This window comes from Danio rerio, chromosome 2 (genome assembly GCF_052040795.2).
Source record: "Danio rerio strain M-AB ecotype USA chromosome 2, GRCz13ab, whole genome shotgun sequence".
In the NCBI taxonomy this organism is placed as follows: domain Eukaryota; kingdom Metazoa; phylum Chordata; class Actinopteri; order Cypriniformes; family Danionidae; genus Danio; species Danio rerio.
The window spans coordinates 35,887,034-35,911,997 of NC_141022.1; the positions used below are offsets into that span (position 1 = coordinate 35,887,034).

Here is a 24,964-nt window from a genome sequence, read left to right on the forward strand (position 1 = left end):
ATTGCACTTATGCCACCTCCTAAACCTTGTTAAAAAGTCAATATAAATAAACAGTAAATTTATCTAAATGCTATGGTTTTTTTTTCCACTTCTTTTTAAACAAAGTGTTGTAAATAAAAAGGTAAATTTATATCTAGTCAATTAACCAGTTGCTGGTAGTCAAGACTTGCATTGTAAGTCTTTGAGTGCACAGACCTAAAATCAACAGGTCGGAGAACAGTTTAAGAGGAACTCACTTTCTGGAACGGTTCTGGACAGAGGGAGGTTGCACAGGCTGGGTCGGGGCGGGACGTTTTCGGTTGGGGTCGAGGGCTGGATTTGGCATCCCTGGCCGGATCTGTGGAGTTCCTCCATATGGGGGTCCTGGAGGCCCCATGGGAGCTCCTTGATGGGGCATCCGTGCCCCTGAGGTCATTCCTGGACGCTGAGTGGATGACAAAAAAATGTAGACTAAAGGTCAAACACCAACGTATTTATTTGCTGAACACACTTGTAGTGTTATATATGCACTAAATCTCACAGATATACAATGAATAAGAAGATGCATAGATATTTTTTGACAAATGTGTTGCTTTGAAATCAGCAGGAGCTCTCATAACGCACAAAGAGCCTTTTGAGGGTGGTAGGAGTGTAGTAATGAGCCGGTCCTCCAGTATGTGAAGCTGAATTAGGCCAGGGCCTCTTGCACCTGTGCCTGTCACTTTAGAGGCGACAGCTGCTCCCCTCTGCCCAAACACACACTCGGCCTAATGCTGTCTAAAGGACAACTGTGCAAACTAGGATGTCAAATAACTGCACATTTCATCTAGTTCACATTCTGAACACTGTCCTTTCTGGAATAAGAAATAGGTTTTTAAATCTAAAGCAATCACAATAACAAGTTTAAGAGGATTACTTTAAGTCAAATATGCATATACACAACTTAAATAAAAAAAATCAAAGTACTTTGAATTTAGAGCATTCATTTTTGCACAAATTGATATAAATGAACAAATGTTTTGTTGAACACATTTATGTAAATTATTATTAATGGCTAATACTTAACAAAGTAACATTAAAGTAACATTGTTTAAATTATGTATGTTTGTAAATTATTATAATTCAATTAATCACTAGTTTTAAAAAATGAGCAGTATTTTTAAAAAAGAAAGAAGAAATAAAAATCATTAATATAGCAATCTTAATATTGTACCTTTAAATAGTAATATTCAATTGGTTAACATTAAAGTATGCAATATCCCAAAATAAAAAATACATATAAATAATTTATATATGTATATATTCAACATTATTGTTCATTTCTACATGCATCCACTTATACATTCTTAACATTTTGTTTGTATAAACAATATTAAAAGTTGATCATCTAATTGTTTAAAAGACTATTAACAAAAAACTGAAAGTTTACATAAAATAAAATGAAATAAATAAAATAAAATAAAACAAACAAAATAAAAAGAAAAGAAAAACAAATAAAAGAAAAGAAAAACAAATAAAAGAAAAAAACAAATAAAATAACATAAAATAAAAACAAATAAAAAGAAAAGAAAAAATTAATTAATAAAAGAAAAAACAAATAAACAAAAAAATAAAATAAAAAACAAACAAAATAACATAAAATGAAAACAAATACAATAAAAACTAATAAAATAAAATAAAAAACTAATTAAATAAAAAACGAATAAAATTAAATTAAGTAAAATCAATTAAAAATAGACAATTGTACATTTATAAATAGACATTAAGATTACTAAACGGCACCAAATGAATGAATACCAACACGTAAAACTTTCCTGTAAACTGCTTTGCAACTGAAAATCACAATATTATCTCAGGGTTTAGTCCTGTTATCATTTCACAGAGAGTTGAATCTGTGTTAAGATCTGAGCTCTGCTGTTCATGACTCATAATGGCAGAGTCACCAAGTCACTGTGACTCTCTGGATGTGCACCAAAGTTGCGGAAACATCCAGAACGTGAGCCAGCGTCCCCAGCTCAAGTCCTGCCCACAGCAGCGGGTACAGTAAATCTGCCAGAGATGCTCCCGTATGGAGCCGTGACCCTCTCAACCCGATCATCGCTTCCCAAAGTAGGCCATGCTCCAGGGGTGTCCAGACCCGGTCCAATCCCTGCAGTGAGCGGAACGAGGAGGCGGTGGGACGTGAACATGTGGACGCAGCGGGAATCGGTTCAGGTCTCTGCTCGCCTCTGCCAATCCTGGACGCTCAAGGTCACAGCGGAGGTGTTCAGGGCACTGGAGGAGGCCCAGTGCAGAGAAATTCACCCAAAAACACCTTCTTCATGCTGCTGCGCCACATTCATACTGGATTAGAATCATTCTCAATACAATCCGCTGGTTAAGTGGTGAAGTTTGGCAAATCATTTACAGGTACAATATTCTACTCATTTTAAAACAACTGTTCAGTCATACCACACATTAAATTAAATCTTTGACAAAATTGTCATGTGCATTGAAATCTCTTCCAATATTTAAACCATTTATAATATTTAAAATGTTACTATTTTATTATTAAGTCAGTTTGACTGGTAAAGTTGGGATGACTAGAAAAATTTAGTTGATTCAACTAAAGAAATTTAAGACAGCGAGATTTTTTTAACAGTGAAGGTTGCCAACAGTGCCTGTATACACCTAGCACCTATCTAGTCTGCATTTCTTTTATTTGTGCATGTTCATCTTTGAATATAAACATTACCATCAATATTTTTAACAGTATACAACAATATGTGAACACTTTATTACTATTCATTTTGTACTGGCTGCCTCTACCAACCCAGAAAACATGAAATAAAGACAAATCAGTCACGATTTTTTGGTAAGCCTTTTTCTGCAAGCATGTGAAAAGAGCTGTTCAAAATTCTCGCTCCTAATGGTGTATAAAGTAGATGGTTTTATTTATTAGCCCCCCTATATTTACAGGTTTCCACCCATGGTGCCACTACAGCAGTTCACAATTTTCATTTTACTCCGCTTGTTAAGTCATGACGTATCATTGACATATGGAATACTGTTTCCGGGTCCAAGCCGCTACTCATTTGAATTGAGAAAATGTTTGTTTATGGACACTTTTTAGTCCTATCACACATTTAACTGAATTTTTATATAAAATCATAGTGTAAACATTAGTCTCTGACTTGCTGCATACCAAATACTAAAATTTTAACAATTTATAAAAAATTAACTATTTTATGGCCATAGGATATTAGGGATGGATGTATCTATACTGTGATTTTTGAAAGTATTACAGCGCTTCATAAACGTTTATTAGAACCATTTGATGAGCCTCCCCATACAGTTTGATAGAGTGCTTGGACTCAGAAGCCGCTTCACCTGACGTCACACTTAATAAAGGTACAGGATGACAACATGACATTGGATTGACCTTGTACCCCAGTGTCGTGGGACCTTGTGGTTTGATTAAAAAAGAAAATCGGGTTGACATCAGAACCCAACCTCAGGCTAATATCAATGTCCAACGTGGGACAGACATTGCATTTTGGTTACTTTCAAACGCAACCTAAAAATAACTAAATATCAACGTCTAATGATGTTACAGCTTGACGTTATGTGAACGTTACCACTATGAGTTTATCAGATTTTGGTTGCCATACCTGACAAATAAATGTCAGTATTTGACGTCAATATGACGTGAGTTTAAGATTTTGGCTCGATGTTAGATTTTGGTCACTTTCCAACACAACCTGAAATCAAGCAAATATCAGAGTCATTTCACGTCGTTATTGGATGTCAAAATAGCGTTGTCCTTAAATGCTGCTGACATAAATCTAACCTAATATTATTGTCTTACGCCAATGCATGTCTGCAGGGAAAATGTACAACGTCAGTGGCAAAAAAAACATTATAAATATACTGCCGCTGGATGTACCGATAAACATAAGAGTATACAGACTCATAACATCTAAACTACTAAAGACATTGTGTGCAGAACGTGCAGAACATGTTCAGTAGGGAGTTATATATTTGCACAAAATGAATTTTTTAAACCAGAGTGCTTCACCAACGCTGTTTCTAATGAATGGTTGAATACCAACCCTCCGCGCTCTAATTTCACATCCACAACAAGTTTGTTATTTAATATTTCTGAATGTGCTTTTTAACAAGCTGGTTGAAGAGGCTGCCTCAAAGAGATCCGCAAAAACTACTAATCAAGCATTTAAACCCAATCCATCAATTTAAGAAATACATGCACCTTCAAGGTTTGGCGAGAACTTGAAAGTTGTATTTTATCAATTAGGCCCTTAGAAACACTCCCTGCTATTTGGTCTGATATATAATAACACTAAAAAGCAGCCTCAAAATAGTTCCAAGAGCACCAAAAGTTCTCTAAAGTCTCCATGCATCATTAATTCCTCCACACTTCACGCCACAAACACATAAAATCAAGTCTGCTTCCACTTCACAAATGAATAAAACACCACAGCAGGATTTTTTTTAATGTGTGCTCCTGATACACACCCTCATCTAAACACACACACACACACACACACCAAAAGAGCATCCTCTGCTTCATCCTACCGCTCGTCTCTCAAAATACGAGTATCTCACACACTTCCAGCACCGGCATTTCTCTTTTCTTGCATACATTCTCCTCCATATGTTAACCTTTCACCTTTTTTTCACTCCTCGGCAGTTCCAGATTTTTCTTTTTCAAAACTAACCTACACAGAAATGAGCGATAAAAGCCGCTGCATCTCATTCCTGTAAGCAGAGCTACTGACACGCGTCCACACATGCACAAACACACTCACCACTCCATGGACGAGGAACTCAAACAGTTTACTCTTGGTGGCTTTGCGCGCTCCTCCGGCTGAATCCTCCATGTCCATTTAGAAAAGGCCAGCAGTGGCTCTTTTGTTTGCTCCGCGGCTGCTGGTACCTCTGCCTCTGTGCGCTTCCCTCACTTTCCCTCTCCTCCAAAAGAGAAAGCTTTCTCTCTCTCTCTCCCTCCCTCCTTCTCCGCACTCTGACGTTCCCTCTCTCCGCTCTCTCTCTTTTGAAAGCGTGTGCTTCTCTGGGTTGGGAAGGATGGGGGTCTGTGAAGGGGGCTGTCGCTGGACCACCACTGTGTTGAGGAATGCCGCTCGGAGTAAGCAGGAATACCAAAACACCCTGTCGGTTATTAAGTCGGAATGACTAGCCTTATGGAAACTCTGCTGGAAGGTTTTACTTGACGGATTGCCTGTGAATTGCTGTAGTGGGGGAATTTAGGTTGCGCTTCGCAATGTGAAAGTGAGTGAGATTTTAAAGGAAGAGATCAAAACTAATTTTGAATTTGGTCAGAAATTAGTGTTTGGTTGTAAACGTGTGTCCTTGAGATATTTTGAACAACATGAGGTTCAAATAATATTGTACTGCATGTATTTATTATTGTAGACACCATAAAATTAACCAAAATGGTTTCTGATTTGTGCAATCATTCAATTGTGCTGCTGTCGTTAAAACAGAATGTCACAAATGCGGTATGGGATGGCAAACAAACTAAACATTTTTAAAAATCTGGAACCCAATTATCAGTAAGGCTGACTTGTAACTCATTATAGGTGGGATTGGTTTGGCATATGTCGAGTTGTGGAGCCTACACATTTCTCTGTAAATTATTTATTTTTTATATTTAATTCTATTTTTATCTCTTATGCTTTCTGGATGGTATTGTATTATGTTGGGACTGTTTGTGTATTATGAAATGGCCTTTGTACCCTTTTTTTTAGTTTGTTCTGTTTATGTTATAGTTTATTTTTTGTATGCTAAAAACAATAAAAAGAATTAAAAAAAAAAAAAAAAACAGAATGTCCCTGAATCTGGGAAATTTTTATAATAATTAGTAATTGATGACTTGTGTCTAGTGCAGGGGTGCCCGAACCTTTTCTTATGAAGGGACAAAAACCAAAATTGATTGAGGCTAGCGGGCCGAAGGTAAATATAGTTGCCATGGGTAATTTCCTAGTTTATTTATTTAGATAAAATAAATATTAAAATAAGTAGAAAACATTGCTTAATAAAGTTTTTAACGGTTTTATAATGAACTTATTACAGTAAAAACAAAAAACATCTAATTTATAATCGAATGGAGTTCCACTAGTTTTGTCTTGATTTGCTCGCGAAGTCTTCTGCTTAAGTCCAGTGACAGTTTTTACATTTGATAAAATCAGATTTATTTACCACATCTAAATGAAACGTGTAATTTCACTTTGCTTTTTTGCAGCTCAGGAAAAAAACTAACAAATAAAAAAGTCACGTCAAATAAGAAATGAAGATCTCCTATAAAGGCATTTGCTCCATCTTTCTCACTCTCTTCTCAGATAGGGTGGTGGGCCAAATCAAAGGTTATAATGGACATCTCTGGTCTATTGAATATTAAAACACAAAAGAGATATAATGTTTAAATTAAAATGTAATTTCTTTAATATAAAATCATGCATAATTGGTGTCCAAAACGTATTTAAATAAAAAAAAATACATAAACTGATAAAATAATAGAAAGATTTAAAAGTGAAAAAACAGACTTAATAGGTGTCTAAAATACTACAGCAAATACACACACCATACAGAGAACTATATTTTTGGTGTGAAAACACGTCTTTGGACCTTCAGAGGCTGGTAGATGTAAATATTAATTTAGTTACTTTCTCTGGCTGTGTGTGACAAAACAAAGATAATTTTTTATTTTTTATTTAGGACATTAAAAGAAAATTTAGAGCATTTAACAAAATAATTAATAACAAGATACTGGCAAATTAATAAGATGAATGGTTAATAACAAGAAAATACCAAAATGCCATTTTTAAAAACATTTATTAATATTTTTTTATTATTATTATAATAATCAAATATATTAAATATATATAAAAAACGTAAGCATTTTTAAGCAGCTAAAAATAAACCGTGGCTTTTACTGATTTGTAATAGTCTGCCAAACCACACAGCCATAAGAAGAAGAAAAATCTCCTCCTTTGGTAGAATACCCCCTTTAGGGACCCCCATAAAGGCTAATACAGGAGGGTGGCAAAGTCCCATTCAATCAGAGTGAGAGGGGTGCTGGAGGGGGGCAAACACAGATTTTGGAAAGACATGAGCTCAGTTATCCATGTGCATAAGAAATAAAAGCTCAATTATACTCCTATTTGTGAGCACGTTTTTGTTTTAGTACAATTAGATAGACGTTTCAGTCCAACATTTTAAGGTCTCTTCATGCGAGAAACGCACACTGACTGAATAGCCTTGTGCTTGTGGTGGGGTAAATGTGCTGTGGTATATCTGGAAAAAAGGCCTCTGCTGGAATTACAAACTATAGTATTGCAAACAACACAGTCTGCAGGAACACAGACTAACCCAGACACAATGAAGTGCAGACGCTGTGCTCATAGAGGATGTGCAGAAGTTACAAGAGACATCAAGACAGCTGGAAGTTTTTGACAATTATTGTTAGTTATGGCCACACAAAGAATTCTGGATATATTCGTGACTGTTAAGTCATAATGAAGGTAAATAATGATAAAAAAAATGCGTTTTCTACTAACACTAAACGAAATGCTGCAATAGTTAAACTGACAGGTGTCAATCAACCGCGGGCGATTGTTTATAGTCTTAATAAAATTACTAATCAGTCACAATTAATTAAAACAGCAAAATTAATCAGCATAACCGTCTGAATGCCGCTCTTAGCATTCGAAGAATAAACGCTTTGAAAGCATGACTGCTGAAAACGCATTTGCCGTGGAGGCTGAAGCGGATAATTTAATGACGCTGCGAGCGATGCGATGGCGTTGCATTCCTACCTTTCTTTCCATTCCCGCAAGTTTGATGCTCTCGGTTGAGCTGAGGAGATCTAAACCCCTGGATTACAAGCACTCGACGTCCGGCAACTTCTTCGTGGTTCCAGACAGATTCTCGGCTACTCCCCCCTCCCCTGGGAATGAGCGCTGGATGGAGGGATGCTGGCGAGGAAGGCCCGTGTGTCTGTGATTTCAGTCGGGTTCTGGCGGCGGCGAGTGCGGCAGACGCAGCGGCGCAGGCGCGGGGATATCGTCCGGTCCGACACGAGCCATTCAATGAAGCTGTAAGGGAACGTCGACAAACTACTGCAAACGGAAGCGAGCTTTATGTCTGAGTCAGACGTCTGAAGGCTTACACACTGTTGTAGAAATTAGGGGAATTTACTGTAATGTATTCAATAATATCCTTCACTGCAATTAAGTAGAGTCCTAGTGATTTTAGTCTCAAATGTAAAGTGAAACGACGCCGACTTCTAAGCTAACCGTCCGTTACCCAAATGTAGACATGTGACCCTGGACCACAAAACTAGACATAATGAGGTATATGCACAGCTGTTTTTCAGCCAATGATTAACTTCCGGTAAAAGCTAAATGTGACTAATTTAAATTTCATAAAGGTCCTTTTAGAACATCCATGATGTATCCGAGCACAGAAACTCCATTGAAAATACTGGGGTAAAATAAACTCATATTTTAAAGACATAACGGGGGGAAAATGGAATTTAACGAAGTGCTTCCTATCAGGTCTGGGACCCTCTTAATATCGTATATCTATCAGGCAGTGAAGATCACTGATTTCTTCAGAAATCAGACCTTAAACGTGGCGATTTCATGATGAAAACAAGACAGTTCACCGGAAGTGCTGAGGCTGGCTGGCTGAAAATTAAAAATCTGTGTGCATATAGCCTATTCAGAGATTAACATTTAGGCCTATACAACACATGAAAGCCGAATAAATAATCTTACCATTGATTTGTGTTTGTTATGATTGGACAAATGTTGGGTTGAGACACAATTTGAAAATCTGTAATCTGAGGTTTCAAAAATAATGTAAATATGAGGAAAATTTCCTTTAAAGTCCCAAAGAAATCAAAACTAACCATATGATTTTGTTAGCTCACATTGCCAGTTTTGTGGTGAACAATTCATCTGTGCATGCCATTAAAAATTGTTTGCCCTTAATATCTTTAATTGAAATCTGGAAATGCACTTCATATTTGTTTTCAGTTGAATGATCAGATTAGTGATTTTGAGGTAATGGGTGTGGCTAACATACTTAACCACACTGGTTCAACTGTTAGTTTTGACAACAAACAGAAATGGTGAACAGGAGGGTAGGTTGTAATAACTCTTCAAAACCCCTTTCCTGGTCTTTCTGAATGAAACTACTTTTCTATATTCCTTTTATTCTAAAAAAATTTTTTTTTGACAAAAATCAATTTTGGTTATTGACAAAAACTTTACTGTTTTTGTGGTTCAGACTCGCATATTACATTTCAATACATTTTTACACTCCCCGCACACACTTATGCATGCAGTGGCCCCAAAACTGATTCATAATGCTTGAATGTCATTTTGTAACAGTATGACATACCAAGTGGCATTTATAAAAAAAATGAAGCATAAGAACACTTTCCACAAAAAAACATTTAACTAAAATTTAAAAAGCAGATTTTAAACAGTAAGGCAAAACCAACATAAAATGTTTAGAACATCCATTGTGCTGCTACAGTTCCCCTTTTTACACTGAGTTTGCGAGCAAATACAATCAACTACTCCCATACTAATTTTTCTAGGATGCAGGGAAACTCAAAACAACGTTAAATAACAGGTTGTTAAAAGTAATGACACATGCTTTTAAGAAAGTAAAGACAGAATTTAGCATGGGCCTGTGTAAGATTCTGACAGTATGATAACCTTGGATAAAAAGTCCGCTGTTTCACGCTATTGTGATTACCGCTGTAAAATATATATATTTTAAATGTCTGGGTAAAAAAACTAAAACTTTTTTTCAGAACAAAGATTTTTTTTTTATTAATTAATTTTATTTATTAAACTTTTTCTAATAATTTTTTATATTTTGGGACAGTAAACATGTCTAAATAATTCAAATAAATTATTGAGTTCTGCGGTCTTCATTAGTTTAAAAAAAACACTGATTTCTTTACAATTTAAAATAGCATCTTTGGAGAAATTTTCTGCTGGATATACCGTTTCTTTAAAAACAAAACGTAAAAAAGAGAAAAAATAACTTACATATACCATAGGAAAAGTATAACAACAAATTTTGGCGGTTTTAAAACCTTAACTTTTCCAAACCGTAGTTTACCTCGAAAACGGTTATCATCTCATGCCTAGATATAACATACATAATATTAATAAAATTAATTATGTATAAAAAAATGTAATTGGCTGTTTATTTACTCATAATTTACCAAGACATGTGGAAAATATGCATTCTTCTGTTAAACACAAAGTTTTTAAAAGACCTTTTCATCATTTATACATCAACAGTTTGGCTTTGGTTTAGTTTTAAAGTATCCACTAACTTCAGGAAAACCTGACTCACAAGCACAACTCCAGTATTTCAGAAATGACACCAGTCAGCAGTAAATAAAAGAATGATTTAATAGATTATATCTCCAAAAGCCTTATTGTACACAAATTATTGTAATTGTCCCAACAAATAATAGCAGCTCTACCCGACCTGCTTTACTACAGCTGGAGTCCGGCAGACAGCCAGACGAGCCCGTTTGACACTCGAACACCATCAATCCATACACCCTCTTACAGGCAAGCCCCAGTTTCACACTGGCAGCATGCACACAATTAAAAAAAGGGGAGGGGGAAAGAAAAAGGAGGACAGGCACAATAAGCATCTCTAGTTTTCTTTTTAAAAATCAAATATATAGCATAATCCTATCTTTGACAAGCAGAAACTTGGTGCAGATGAAAAATGGCAAACAAAAGAAAACCACAATAACAAACAAACCAAAAAATAAAAAACAGAGAGAGAGAGAGATGACCTCAGAGATGTTCCTCTGAAATCACAGCCTTCAGCGAACCTGAAAAGTCCAGAAATCCCAGAAGACATTGCCACTGGCACTGGTAAGTGAGTAAGTGCAACGAATGTGTTTCCATATGCGTGCAAACACGTGTATGGTGAATATGAGTGAACAAAGCCAGCCATCAGCGACGGTACACCCCAAACGCAACGAAACTAAAGAAGATGGTGATGCCCACCAGTGAGGCGGTGGCAGGTGCGGTGAAGAACTGCCGGTACTGAATTTGGAAGTACCAGAGCACAGACAGCATGAGCACGAACAGAGGCACCATGAGGCTCCCCACATTAAGCGCCACATGCACCTGGTCAGCAGCCCGTGCCCCGGCAGGCATGGCCCGTGTTGCATGCTGGGAGATGTGGCAGTGCAAAACACTGTTGTCGGCCAGGTTAAGAGAGGCCAGCGTCTGAGAGTCATCCTGAAGGAGCTGGCCCTGGTATATCAGACGCACCTGGTGCTCCTGTCCAGCAAAGTAAGTCCTGAAAACGCAATCAAGCACACAAGTTTATTTACACGCAAATATCAACACACACTTACACAGGGCCACTTGAATCTGAGTTAAGCATATTAAACTACTAACTTCAGAGCTTTTAGGAAATGCTGCATAAAACTTTGTCAGAGAAATATAGGTTACAAATACAATGTGCTGCAAAAAGAAGGGACTGGGGCCAATGACAAGTTCTTTTAATGCTGTGATTAATATGTTCCTGTTTGACAACACTTCTTTCAACCCAAAATAGATGCAGTGTGAAGTGTTTTTGCCTCGCACGCTAAAAATGGCGTACGTGAAACGACAAACTGAGGATTAGGTGATGCGTGCCTGTCAATCAAAATCGGTGGGTGGGGGGACCGCACTCCTACGTCAAGTTGCAGTCGATCTAAAAACCGCGCCAATTGGTCCACCATTTTTATGTTGTTAAAGTGGTAAAAAAAAAGGGCTGTGTGTGTTTATATCACCCTAATATGACAGTCTATACACTATATATGCACACATGTCTATCCAAAAACCTTGAAAAGTAGATTTTTCACCATAGGTGCCCTTTAAATTTTTTAAAAATTCTTTTTGATAAGTTTTACTACTGTTAAGACAGAAAAGTTCTCATTTTGCCATCTTTTAATCTAGGCCTTTTTAAACTAGAAGGCATCTTAATGTAATGTCCATGGTGTGATTTATGCGTGTGATGTATGCAATAGTTTTAGTTTAGATTATATTAGTTACGTGACAGTTATTGCTCTCTCTTGATCTCTCTCTCTCACTCTCTCTCGTTATTATGCTTAAATACTTGTGCTACATGACAATATACAAGCTTTTTAGCCCTCGTTTATGAGATAAGATTTCCAACTAAAGTCTGTTCTGAAATGAAAGCGTCAAACTTGACGTCATTTGCTATGGTTTTTAATGACGCACGATTCGCATTGACAGAAAAAAAATCCAAGCTACCTGTACCTGTATACTGCTTATACTGTAGACACGGGGGCACAGATCATATTCATATCAGATAAATTTCCACATATGAACAAGGCCTAAATTCGATCTGAATAAATCAGATTCCATGCTATTTTTTTCCTGCTTACACATACATGGGCCATATCCCATCCATGCCACATGGGAGAAAAAAAATCGGAATTGAGTCACTTTAATCTTGCAGTGTAAATGCAGCCTCTGTCAAATTTCCAGGATGATTCATCAGGCTCAGATTGAGAGACAAGGTTGGGAACGTGCTTGAGTACACTTTACAGATAAGCAATAAAATTACATGATAATTATAATCATAATATATTTATATTATATGATAAAAAAAGTCATAATTACCCCACGTGACAAACAATTGCAAACAATTTATGTGTTGAATTTAAACAAACAAATTAAATTCTTAGTTTTAATTTAGATTAATTAAATACTTAATTTGTGTTTAAATGCAGCCCAAATGAATAGTTTACAACCATTTAACTTAAAAAAAAAAAAAGTAAATCCAACGAATCATCTTTAAATACATTTTTGAAGTGAGTGCAAATGAAAATTCGCAACAACATTTTGAAGTTCAGATGAGGCGTGTAAGAAGGGAAAACAAATGGGACAACCTTTGCTGATTTCTGAAAGTGGCTTAGTTTTGTTCATTTAAAGAGAACTCGTGTGTGAAGAAGCATAATCTAATGGTCGTACTGGTGTTAAATCAACTACGTTCAACTCCTTAATCCCTAGCTCATATTTTAGATTTTACAAAAAGATTTCTGAATAAAAGATAAACATCTATAACGATGAAAGCAAAAATAATAAATGCCATACATATATTTTTTTTATTTACGAAGTAATCCAGTTTTTAAAAAGAGGGTCAAAATGATAATTGACACCTTAGATTTAGAGTCAAAATTCAGCACGGGTAAAAAATGATTTCAGGTAAATGGCAGCATTATTTTATTTTCAGAGCTTGGTGGGTCTCTAAAAACTGTTGACTTCAGCAATCATTATTGCATAATGTCAACACTGACAATTCGGAAAAGCTTTTCTCCCTCTAGTTTCAGTCACAAATATATTGGTATCTCAATATGGCTCCAACAGTACATGTACACATTTTCAGTGGTCAGAAACCAAATGTGTGTGTACAGCTTTAAAAGAGGAACAGCTCATAAAAGAGAAATGATGTCCTTCTATCCAAGCAACTGCAGAACATGTCTGAGTGTCACGCACATTCATGCCTGTAACTTACGAAGTATTTAAGACATCTCAATATGATTTTAAGATCTTTGGAAATTACAACATCAAAAGAAATGTTTATTTAGAATCAAAATTAAAGATTGGAAGAAAAGATATTTAGTACAACTCCAGTTGCTGGCATGCTAAGTTTAAGAAATACAAGTAATGCAAGAACTACTTTCCCCCTTTTTTGAACTGTCGCTATTTGGCACAAAATGCAACAAGACTGCTGAAGTCAACAGATTTTACTCATACACCTACCAATTTCTGTATAAAAATAAAATAATGATGCTGCCATCTTTCTAAAGCCATTGTACCACACTGCAAGTTAGCTCCAAATCCCAAATGTAAATAGCATTTTAACCACTCTACAAAATTAGTGGATGACTTTGTAAATACAAATCTATAACAATGATCATTTTTCCTTTCATTTGTATATTCCTTCGCCTAAAAAAAAAACAACAACTTTGAGTGTAAGGATGAGTAGACATTGATTAACTCCATTTCTATTAACTGCAGAGAATATGCAAATCATGATTTAATGTACCACATATATGAAATTAAATCTGTACCCTCTAATCAACATTTTCCTTCAGCTTAGTCCAGGGGTTCTCAACCTTTTTCACTTCAGAGCACACTTCTTTCTCCGATCAGTTTGAAGGCCCACCTGTCTGACATTTTCTCTAAAACATTTATGTGAAATGCTCATTTAAATCTTTATTTATGAATAAATAATATCTTGTATTATATTATTATAACAAATAAATATTTTACATTTGTTGTGCCTTTAATGAGTTTATATTATCAGCATTTTTACAAAAAAAATGTAATAAATATATATAATAAAACCATATATTATATTTAAAATTATATATGCACAAGGAAATTATACATTTTCTTTTGGGCTTAGTCCCTTTATTATTCTGGGGTCGCCACAGCAGAATGAAACGCCAACTTATCCAGCATATGTTTATATGCAGCGGATGCCCTTCCAGTTACACCCTATCACTGGGAAACATTCATACACACTCATTCACACACATACACTACGGACAATTTAGCTTACCCAATTTACCTGAACATCTTGTCTTTGGACTTGTGGGGGAAACCGGAGCACCCAGACGAAACCCACGTGAACACAGGGAGAACATGCAAACTCCACACAGAAACACCAACTGACCCAGCTGAGGCTCGAACCAGCGACCTTCTTGCTGAGGCAAACCGTGCAGCACTGCGCCACTGTGCTACTTGAGCCTTGCTATAATCTCCTGGGTGTGCGTTCGTTATAAAACACTTACAGGACATTAATTTGGACAACTATGCAGACACAGTTGCAGATGTGATCATGAGGCTGTTATTTGTGCCGGGTTTGAAGTAATCAATCAGAGATCAGGAGAAAGTGCATTACTCGGATCATTTTAATATAGCATATTAATAATGAAATCCTAAAATTATAGTAAAATATTAAATAGTTAATTTAATTTAAAGCGGCCCACCTGCAGGATTGCTGAGGCCCACTAGTAGGTTGCGGCCCACTGGTTGAGAATACCTGGCTTAATCCACTTATTTATCAAGGGTTGCCAAAGCAAAATGAACCGCCAGCTTATCCAGCATATGCTTTACACAGCTGATGCCCTTCCAGATGCATCCATACACTCTTATTCACATAAATGCACTACTGCCAATTTAGTTCATCCAATTCACCTATACCGCATGGTTTTGGACTGTGGGGGAAATTGGAGCACCCAGAAAAAACCCATGCAAACATGAGAAGAACATGCAAACTCCACACAGAAATGCCAACTGACCCAGCTTGGACTTGAACCAGCGACCTTCTTGCTGTGAGGCCACAATGCTAACCACTGAACCACCGTCATCCCTCTTTCAATATATTGAAAAATATTTTAAAGTCTGTTTATTGAGAATGTTTTAATAATTGATTGTGGTTTATTGATATGTATTTGTCTGTAACTTTTCCTGCCTGTCTTGACCAGGAATCCCTGGTAAAAGAGATATTGTCTCTCAATGGGACTTTCCTTGTTAAATAAGAAAATTAAATACTCAAACCCAAAAACATTACATGTAATTCTGGTCATCTTGTTCAAACACAAAAGCTGTTCTTTGATTTTGATGTCAAACTTATGTTGAACGAAACAAGATGTTAAAATGTTTTAAATGTTTACATTTCTTGCACATGACAGAACAAAATCACAATGCACACGGTGCAGAAATGCCAAAGAAAATTAAAACGTTGTCATCTAAAACTGCACTGTGGATGCATTTAAACTATTTTAATAAAACATTTTTGGCAAGTTTGGAACATCTGGAGAGTTTTCAAAAACTGAATTAAATGACGTTTTCAAATACTATCCTCTGCAGAAAATGTAGGTATTCCGTACAGCTGCTCAGCAATGCTTAAATTCCATTCAAAACAGATGAAATTGGCACAACAAACGTAGCAGGCAGTCACAGACCAGCAGAAATACACAAGTAATCTTCCCAATGAGAATAAAACCGAAAATCTCCAATCTGACCTCCCGTCTAACGAAAGCATGTATTCACCTACAGAAAACATGATGCGGACTCCCACATGCTCAAAACCTCATGTTTCCAGTAGATGCTGAAGAACATTCAGCCTGATTTGAACACAATGGCTTCTGCTTGTGAGATTGGATAATTGTGTCTCATGAGGCTCAAGGAGGTTTTTTTTTTCTGGTTCACTATTCTGACTGAAAGCATGGTGCTACACACAGGCATAAGAACAAAAGGTCTCTGGCCAGTAACTTTGTGTGTGTGGGTTGATGCTGCAGACAATTTCTTGGAAGAAACTTTATATTTATTGACAAAAATGTATATGTTGCTTAGTGACAATTAATTCAGAGGGTAGCCAAGGATACAATCCATATGCAAAAATCCAATAAACAGCAAAAACAAACAAAAAAGTGCTGAAAGTGTAAAAACAGAAGCCCAAAGAATGGTTGTGCAGAAATGACTTGAGGATGCCTTAAAATTTCTACTGAGGTGTTGAACTTGAGTTGAAATTGAATTAATTTGGGAAACTTATAGAAGCTTCATTCTGTAATGAATTTTTTGAAATTGTTTTTTTTTTTTTTTAAATAAATACTTTTTAATCTTAGAATTATAAATCTCACAATTCCTACTTTTCTTTGAGGAATGACTATATATAAATCCACAATTGTGAGTTAATTGACAATTCTAAAATTTTCCCCACAAGTAATTTACAATTTTAAATAAGACAAAGGCAGTTTTCCAATCATTAATTTTTTGCTACTTAAAACAAACACATTTTGCATTATTCTTGAATCTTATCAAGTAAAACTTTAAGTTACTTAAACAGGGTTAACAATAAATGTAATAAAATTCATGACCAGTGCTAGAGCATCACTTATGACGAGTTCAGACAGCAGGATTTTCAAAGTAGTCGTGTCACAGATGTTTTCACACTGCATGAATATCTGGGCTAGCGTTCAGTCGGTGCTGTGTTTACACTGCAAGATGGATCGCTTTATGGATGACTTTACAAAAGGAGGAATCGACAACTACGTCTCAACCAAACAAATGCAGGAAGTGACATGGAAACAACGCAAGGTCACGTAGTATATCTTTTGTTATTAACTAATGAGAAAGAAGCCTTTAGTGGGGAAGAAAATGTACTTTTTTGCTCACCTGGCTTTGAAGGGAATTAGCAATTTCCCTCAACTTTATTTCTTTGAGCCTGCTCAGATGTAACTGCTCAGATACAGGTGCTTCTGCCAAATTTCCACTAGTTTTTCCTCCATTTCTTGGGTCCAAATAAACTGAAAATAAGCGTTTTTAACTTCTCCCCCAACCTCCCGCTGGCCTGCAGATCCCCACACTAGTGAATGCTGCTCTCTCTCATTGGCTGTAGGTGATCGCCAATGGTATTTTCAATCAGAGCACATTTCACACGGCATGATTTGAATCACCGACAGCTCCAGATATTTAGCATGCCAAATATCTCACAGGGATCAGAGACTCATCGGCGATTCTCTCAGATTGCGTCTTTGATAGTTCACACTGTGTGATTGTTACTCATTGGTACGAGCAGGTGTTTGTCGCCAATTTCTCACAACCTGTTTGTAAATAAATTCGGGGCTAAAAATGCAGTCTGAACATGGTGTTAGTTGTGTGTCGTAGTTGTGACTGCCTGCCTGGTTTCTTACAGAATGCGGCGATGGTACAAAATGTGATTCTCTACGCAGAAACAAAGATGATTAATTACATTTCTGACCTACATGACTTTCCTCAATGCAAAAAACGCAATGTCTCCGTTCCCACTTCTACTGTACAAAAAGGTTTGTTTATCAATATTGTAAAAAATATATTCTTTTGATTACAGGTCTAAAATAAGAAAGTAAATCAAGATGAAATTTACATTTTTAGGTCAACTCTTCTTTAAAGCTTATAGAATTAAAATAACCTGCAAAATAAAACATTTTTGTATTAAAAACATGTTTAAAAAAAAAGTGTAATTTTTCATCTAATTTTTAAGTGAACTTCAAAGTTTGATTTATAGGCAACTTAACCAATCATAATGCAGATATTAAGTACATCGATATTACCTTTGCTTTCAGCTATTTTTGTCTGACAAACAAACCATGCAGTGAGTTAGTAGATTAAAAATTGTAAATTAAAATAACATTTTTTACATGTTAGTATCAGTATGTTAGTCTTTAAAGATATCTATGAGCTGGTACAAAACAATTAGAAGATTCATGTTTAGAAGAAACCAATTTAAACATGTTTTAAAATGGCAGTTTTAAAGCTTGTAGTTTGTCACTTCCGCCAAAATATATCAACGATTTTAATTATGTCATCTCTCTGCTCTCTAGTATCTGACAAGCTCCACCCCCTTCAAGACGCTTCTTATTTGCGTTTCATTTGATGCACTTGAGCTCAATCCCTCTCACTGGCAGAGCTGTGATAAAACAAAACACTATTGGCTGTACCACCTTCATTTTGTTTTTCAGTTGAGAATAAAAAAAGCACATCTCAAAGCAGTTCAAAGGACCTTTAATAGGTAAAGGATCAACTGGACCATACTCAATGAATGGAAAATTGCACAACCATTTCTTTACTACATTTCCATCTGTTCCATCAATCTGTGCAATTAGTAAAATTAAATATTAGATTCCAAAAATGATTTGCTTACCGTTTAATATAACCAATGGTGTCTTGAGGATTGACCTGCGCTGTCCTCTCGGTATCATTCAAGAACTTCAGCCTGAGCACCATGTTTCTGTGGGTGTCACTTGCTGCATCTTCGGCTGAAGGCTGTGTGGCACTTGGGGTGCTTTCTGGAGGATGAGTCGAGGGACCTGCTGATTCTCGATGCCTCAACCCATCACTCCCAAGCCCTGCGTCGTCTAGGAGGCCTCCATCACCTCCACCTGCCCTACTACCATCAGCCGACTGTCCTGCAGCTCCCGCTTCTGTTCCAGGCTCACTCTTATCATCCTCATCCCTGACTCCGCCAGGCGATGAGTCCGTGTTTCCTGGAGGAAGCGGCTCCTGGCTGTCAGTCTCTGTGGAGGGTGAGGCCCCTGGGCTGGGTGAGAGGAGGTGTTCAGGGGGTTCAACAGTGTGAGTGGAGGCCCAGGCCAGAACCAGGACGAGCACCAGGAACACCACTCCAAAGAGCAGGGTGACCTCATCACCCACCCCCTCTATTAGAGCCATCCTGGTCTGCTGTGTCCTGGACTAAGGCAACTTCAGACTAGGCACCTACAGCACATGTTCACAATTACTGATGACATTCCTCACAGTAGATCATTTCTCTTAAATACAAGCTCTGATATATACAATGTTCAGGGTTTCCACAGTTTTCACTAAATTTCCAGTCAATGCTATTTATTATTTAGCAGGAGTCTGTTTTAATGTATATTAGGGCTGTGCAATTAATTGAAAATTCTGTTTAGATTTTGGCTTCTAACGATTATGAAAAAACATGAATCAAGATAAAACGATTATTGCATCATATACTGCCCCCTTTCCAGTTGTACACTTTTGTTGCTCTGCAAAGCTCAGTTTCACATGAAAATTACTAAAAGCACTGTAATGTAACGTTTGCAGCAGGGGATGTGCATCATTCATCAATGTACATTCGAATTATTCATGTTTTTCAAGCGCAAAAGAAATCGCATGCTGTTGTGTGTGAGTGTTCATCCTCAGAGACGAGCAGAGCACACACATCTAAAGTCATCTTAATGCGAGCGCTTTAATGGTCAAATATATGCACATTTGTGTCAAAACGCTGTGTTTAGTGATTATTCATGTTAACCCTCATTTGTGTAATAAACAAACAAGCTGAGAATCAAAAGACACGTGAAAGTGAAACCATAATCAGAACCGTGCTGCTCTTAAAGTGACAACACACAATATTCCTGCAACTGACCATTTTTACCATTAATCAAACAACAAAAGGCTAAATCACTGACTGCTCTTGACTAAAGGACTTTTGTAGCTAAAGTTTTTTTACTTACAGTAAAGAACAATGCTTAAAGCAGTTTGTTTCATATTTTTATTCTATTGTACCTATTTCCCTTTCTTTATTTACCAGGATGAAAAAAACTGTATATACACAGTTGAATTCAGTCAGAATTATTAGCCCTCATGAATTATTAGCGACCATTTCTCCCCAATTTCTGTTTAACGGAAAGTTTTCTAAACATAATAGTTTTAATAACTTATTTCTAATAACTAATTCATTTTATCTTTGCTAAGACGACAGTACATAATATTTTACTAGATATTATTTGAGATACAAGCATTCAGCTAAAAGCACAATTCAAGGGTTTAATTAGGGTAATTAGACAAATCAAAAATATATTGCTTAAGGGGGCTAATAATATTGATCTTAAAATAGGCTTCAAAACATTTAAACCTGCTTTTATTCTTGCCAAAATAAAACAAACAAGTAATTTCTACAGAAGACACAATATTGTAGGAAATACTATGAAAAATTTCTTGCTCTGTTAAACATCATTTGAGAAATTTATAAAAAATAAAGAAAAAAAACACTGGAGGCCAAATAATTTTGACTTCAACTGTATATCGTTTTGAATAATCGTGATTACATATATGACCACAATAATCGTGATGATGATTTTTCCCCATAATCGAGCAGCCCTAATGTATATGACAGGCATCTATCAAAAACAACAATCAGCTTCTATGGCTAAAAGATCAAGTTTACCACATCTGATAAATAACCCTTTTTTATGATTACAAAACTATTCTAACAGATAAAAATGTCATCAACAGCAATAAATACATGACAATACAATAAGTACATAGAGATGGCTCACGGTGTGGCCATCTCCATGTCCTGAACTCTTATTATTCAACCCAGATTTTCTTTATAGGACACCTTAAACATGAAGAAAGCTTTTAATCATGTTAACAGGAGAAATCTTTTAAGTAACTTGAACCAGAAAAAAAGGAAAACCCAAATGACCCAAAATCTCAAAGTTACCAGTTCACGCAGACAATAATAGCGCTATCTGGGCCTTAAACAAACATCTGGATAATTTTAGAATGATAAACGGTTCTGTAAATTTGATTTTCCCCCAGAGCAAGACCATTTAAGCAGAAAGAGCCTTTGTGTACAATCCATTAAACTGTTACGAGCATAAGCCGCAACCTTTGAACACAGCAGCGGTGAAGTGGTCTCTCAGTTAACCAGATATTTCCTCTCTTTAACTGTGGACGTCAGCATGTTTCAGACCATATCTCATGCTGCGTGATGACAGCTGCTCTCATCATTATGCATGCAGTCCAGGACTTAGAACATTCTCAGAAGCAGAGAGAGTTTATCTGTTCATCTGAATACATTTCAAATCTCTGACATTCCCTTTATCGGTGGAATGAAAAAATAGGTTATCTTCAATCAAGTGGTTCTGTTGACGCGCAAAATTCAGATGGAGGGCAGAAAGTAAAAAACTAAATGGGATATAGAGAGGAAAGTCCATATTTTTGCGATTTATACCATATTTTAAAGGATTTATAAACAGAAAATAACCACATATGTTGGGCATATCCTTATATCATGACGAACGCCAAGTTTTCTAATAAACTAAAATATATTTGCCTGTCAGAGGCGGTACATATTACATTACATGAAAAAATACTACAGTAAATACTGCGCTTGGAAGCATACTATTGATAATCACTTGAATTAAATTGTCATAGTAGTTACATTGTTGCTTTGGTATGACACTACTGTAGTAATAAACAAATTGTTCAATAGGATTCAGTTTCTATAAATATAAGCCATCACAAAACAGTTTCACTAACGGTACAGTATTTATTAAAGTTTATCAGTTTACTGTGCTTAAATAATCAGTAGCATTCATTAACAAAAGGTTGTACACATTATACACTTTACTAAGTGGTTCAATAACATATTTGTTTTCAATTACTAACGTTTTCTCCACAAGCGGAAATCTTCCAGACGTCACTAAATATCAGTTGAAAGCATTCAAAAGCATTGACACAGTCAACATTATCATTTGTTTATTTTTGTAAGGGGGAAAAAGTTCTCCACAATAATAACAGCTTTGTCGCAAGAATTGCATTTCTTTTTGTACGATGAACTTACTATCAACAAACATTCACAACTGCTGTGCATATAGAAGTTCACGTTACGGTTGTTTAATCCACCAAAATGCTAGTAAAGACTTGGATTATCGCAAAACAAGACAAAATTTTCATTACAGCGATTACATGGCAGGGTACGTTATTTATATTCTCCTAGATTTTGTACAAGTTGTGGTGGTGTTTGTATCTGATTTTTATAGAACACTAACATATTTATACTCATAGCTAGGCCTTTTTATAATCTTTATTGATGCTGTCAAACTAATTATTGCGTTCAAAAAGTTTGTACACATAAATGTTGATTACCAATGTTGCACGCTGTGATCATCAATCGTCATTAAATGTGAATGAGTTTTACAAGTTTAAAACGTTTTTAAACGGTGCATGCTTGTAAAGAATTACAGTGATTTTACCGTCTTTATCACCACAGCCGCATGTCAGCACAATTATAAGGTTTATTTTGTACATTAACATAACAGATATTCATACAGCAGTGTATATTAATGTGTATCCTGTCACATTTGCGTGCAAAAACAGTGCAAAGTTAAATGCAAATGTGTCCGCTGTGCATGTGACTCACCGAAAGGCTTCAGTTAACTCCACAACAAATACATCAAATAATCATTGGGAAAGTTCTTATTGTAGTATTTCTCACAAACATTACAGGAGATCTGCTTCATGTCTGTCACTGTGCTGTTTATCTGACGCAGCTGAGTCGAAGATTGAGGCACACTCTGACAGGCACGTGGGAACGGTGGGCAAGGAGAACTAGCATTAAAGGCAACATTTTGTTATGTGTTCAGAGCATAAAATTATTATATTCTGAAAGCTATAATAAATAATCTAATGAGTGTTTTGAGCTGAAACTGTACGGACACATTCTGGAGACACAAAAGACGTATTTTAGATCTAAAAAAGGCTTAAAATAGGCACCCTTTGAGAGAAAATTAAACATTTGAGGTGAACTACACCTTGGTCTGACATTCTCCATCAGTTTCCACTCTCGTAGCATCTCATCCCATGCAAGTGCAATAAAGAGTTTTCATTCTGACAAATTTTTATTTTCCTGTTCCTCAGAAAAAGTCATGACTCTAAATGGGAAAATTGAGGTAAAGTTGGTTTTATATTCCCACATTCTGACTTTTTAATTAATAATATAACTTCAGAAACGTGTTCTTTACAAATAAAAATTGAGAAATCATACAAGCAGACAATGACTATCAAAGTACAGCATTGTTCACACAGTCAAATAAATAGTGCTACTGCTGTTGTGAAGTTATACCTGCATGTGATTTCAGACCCAATAATCAAAATACCATGGTAAATGATATAGGGAGCAGGTCACAAGATGTCACTACAGCCAACTTTGCCTCAATCATGAGAAAAGGGTAACACTTCACATTACCGAGTGAACTGAGCGTTTAAAAGTCACACTCTTTCAGTTAACCATGTTAAAATACACAAGCGTGCTCGCACACGAGAATGACAGGTGAATTTACACGTCTCAATCGACAAACGTAAATGTTAAGGTAATCAAACAGATGTCAACAGCCACGTTTCTAGCACATACAGAGAAAAGTTTAAAGTAACTATTATTAACAAAAAAGACACTCTCTCGTGTCTTCTGCCATCAGTTTTGTGCTCAACAGCATGAAGTGTGTGTGTGTTTGTAAGTGACGCTCTGTCTGAAGGTAAAGCAGGTGAGCGCTCGCGTATCGCTAGAGCTGCGAAACAAGCTAAAGAGCCGCCAACACGAGCTGAACAGCTGCTTTCCTCGTGTGAATGAGTCCTCAAAACAAGTGGAGTTAAAGCTGTTTAAAGAAACTCTATACGACTCCAAAAATGGCTTACCGTTGACATTTCACATCGTATGATGGTCCATGATTCGCACCGTTTAACGTCTGCGCTTCCTGATCACTGGCAGGAGAGAACGATGCCACAACGGCGACTTCCGGTTTAAAAAAAAATTCTCCCTTCATAATAAAGGTTTAGAGTTTTTTTTTTTTGGCACAAATCATTTGTCAACTGATAATGATGTAGACAATGTTATTCGACTTTACCTTTTAATTTCTCATTGGTTTATACTGATATTAAGTACACATAAACTGACCAATATAATTTTGTACGTAGAAAGTACCAAAAGGCATAGTTCAGAGACATAATATGACAGAGATTTCATTCTACACGTTCATATCAAAAACACAAATTTTGAGAAGTATGTTTAGGGTGTATACTTTGTATACCCCTAGGAAAATTAACCATGGTTTTGTCATTCGTTTTTGTTAGACTGATTATCATAACCACAGAGGGTCTTTCTATCATGGATAAAACATTTAATGACAATTATATTAGGACAATCCTAACTGCAGATAAACAAGCTTTCCCTTCATCCCTCACCCCCAAAAAACTGGTCAGATTATAAAAAATACATCATTCCCAATAAAGTAAAAGAAACTTATTTTAACATAGGTAAATTTTACATACTTACATATTACATGGTTATTATTCATGCAATAATTTTATTAGTAAGTTTAAGGAAGGTTTTTCACTCTTGTGTTGTTTTTGTAAAATGGAGCCGGAAACATTTCTCCCTTTATTTTTCAATTGCAGTTACACAAAATGGCTTTGGTCCCAAGTTTGCTTATTAATTTTTGAAGCGTATTAAAAATTTATTGATATAACTGAAAAAAATGGCTGCATAATACCGTGATAGTCATAATAATTAATTTTATTTGTAAATGGCGCCTTACAGCAAG

The 24,964-nt window shown here is 36.1% G+C and overlaps 2 protein-coding genes across 9 annotated transcripts in view; both read right to left on the reverse strand.

The window, feature by feature from the left end:
* smarcd3a (SWI/SNF related BAF chromatin remodeling complex subunit D3a) overlaps nucleotides 1–8,034 on the reverse strand; it is a 44,171-nt gene extending 36,137 nt beyond the window's left edge. For 4 of the 8 annotated variants that reach the window (XM_087241038.1, XM_087241037.1, XM_087241035.1 and 1 more), the window contains exons 1-2: nucleotides 7,815–8,034; nucleotides 237–424 (exon numbers count right to left, since the gene is read on the reverse strand). In XM_087241038.1, the coding sequence (XP_087097164.1) occupies nucleotides 237–424; nucleotides 7,815–7,826 (200 nt within the window). In that variant the 5' untranslated portion in view covers nucleotides 7,827–8,034. Of the gene's footprint in view, nucleotides 1–236; nucleotides 425–4,787; nucleotides 5,008–7,814 lie in introns of those variants that run through there. The other 4 variants (XM_087241036.1, XM_087241034.1, XM_087241032.1 and 1 more) reach the window with 1 other exon arrangement.
* A 2,384-nt stretch (nucleotides 8,035–10,418) lies between these two features.
* On the reverse strand, nucleotides 10,419–24,162 carry tmub1 (transmembrane and ubiquitin-like domain containing 1). The gene is made up of 3 exons (NM_213298.2): nucleotides 24,060–24,162; nucleotides 18,763–19,334; nucleotides 10,419–11,352 (listed from the first exon to the last, which is right to left on the reverse strand). Exons 2-3 carry the CDS (start codon nucleotides 19,287–19,289, stop codon nucleotides 11,001–11,003), a joined length of 879 nt encoding a protein of 292 aa, NP_998463.1. The 5' UTR covers nucleotides 19,290–19,334; nucleotides 24,060–24,162; the 3' UTR covers nucleotides 10,419–11,000.
* Nucleotides 24,163–24,964: the final 802 nt, after the last annotated feature.

What these genes read in the sequence shown, in the direction of transcription:
- tmub1 (NM_213298.2), bottom strand. Translation starts at nt 19,289, where the DNA reads ATGGCTCTAATAGAGGGGGTGGGTGATGAGGTCACCCTGCTCTTTGGA. An exon ending in ACCATTGGTTATATTAAACG is followed by an intron (nt 11,353 to 18,762) that starts GTAAGCAAATCA and finishes TTGCGTTTTCAG; the next exon opens with GACTTACTTTGCTGGACAGG.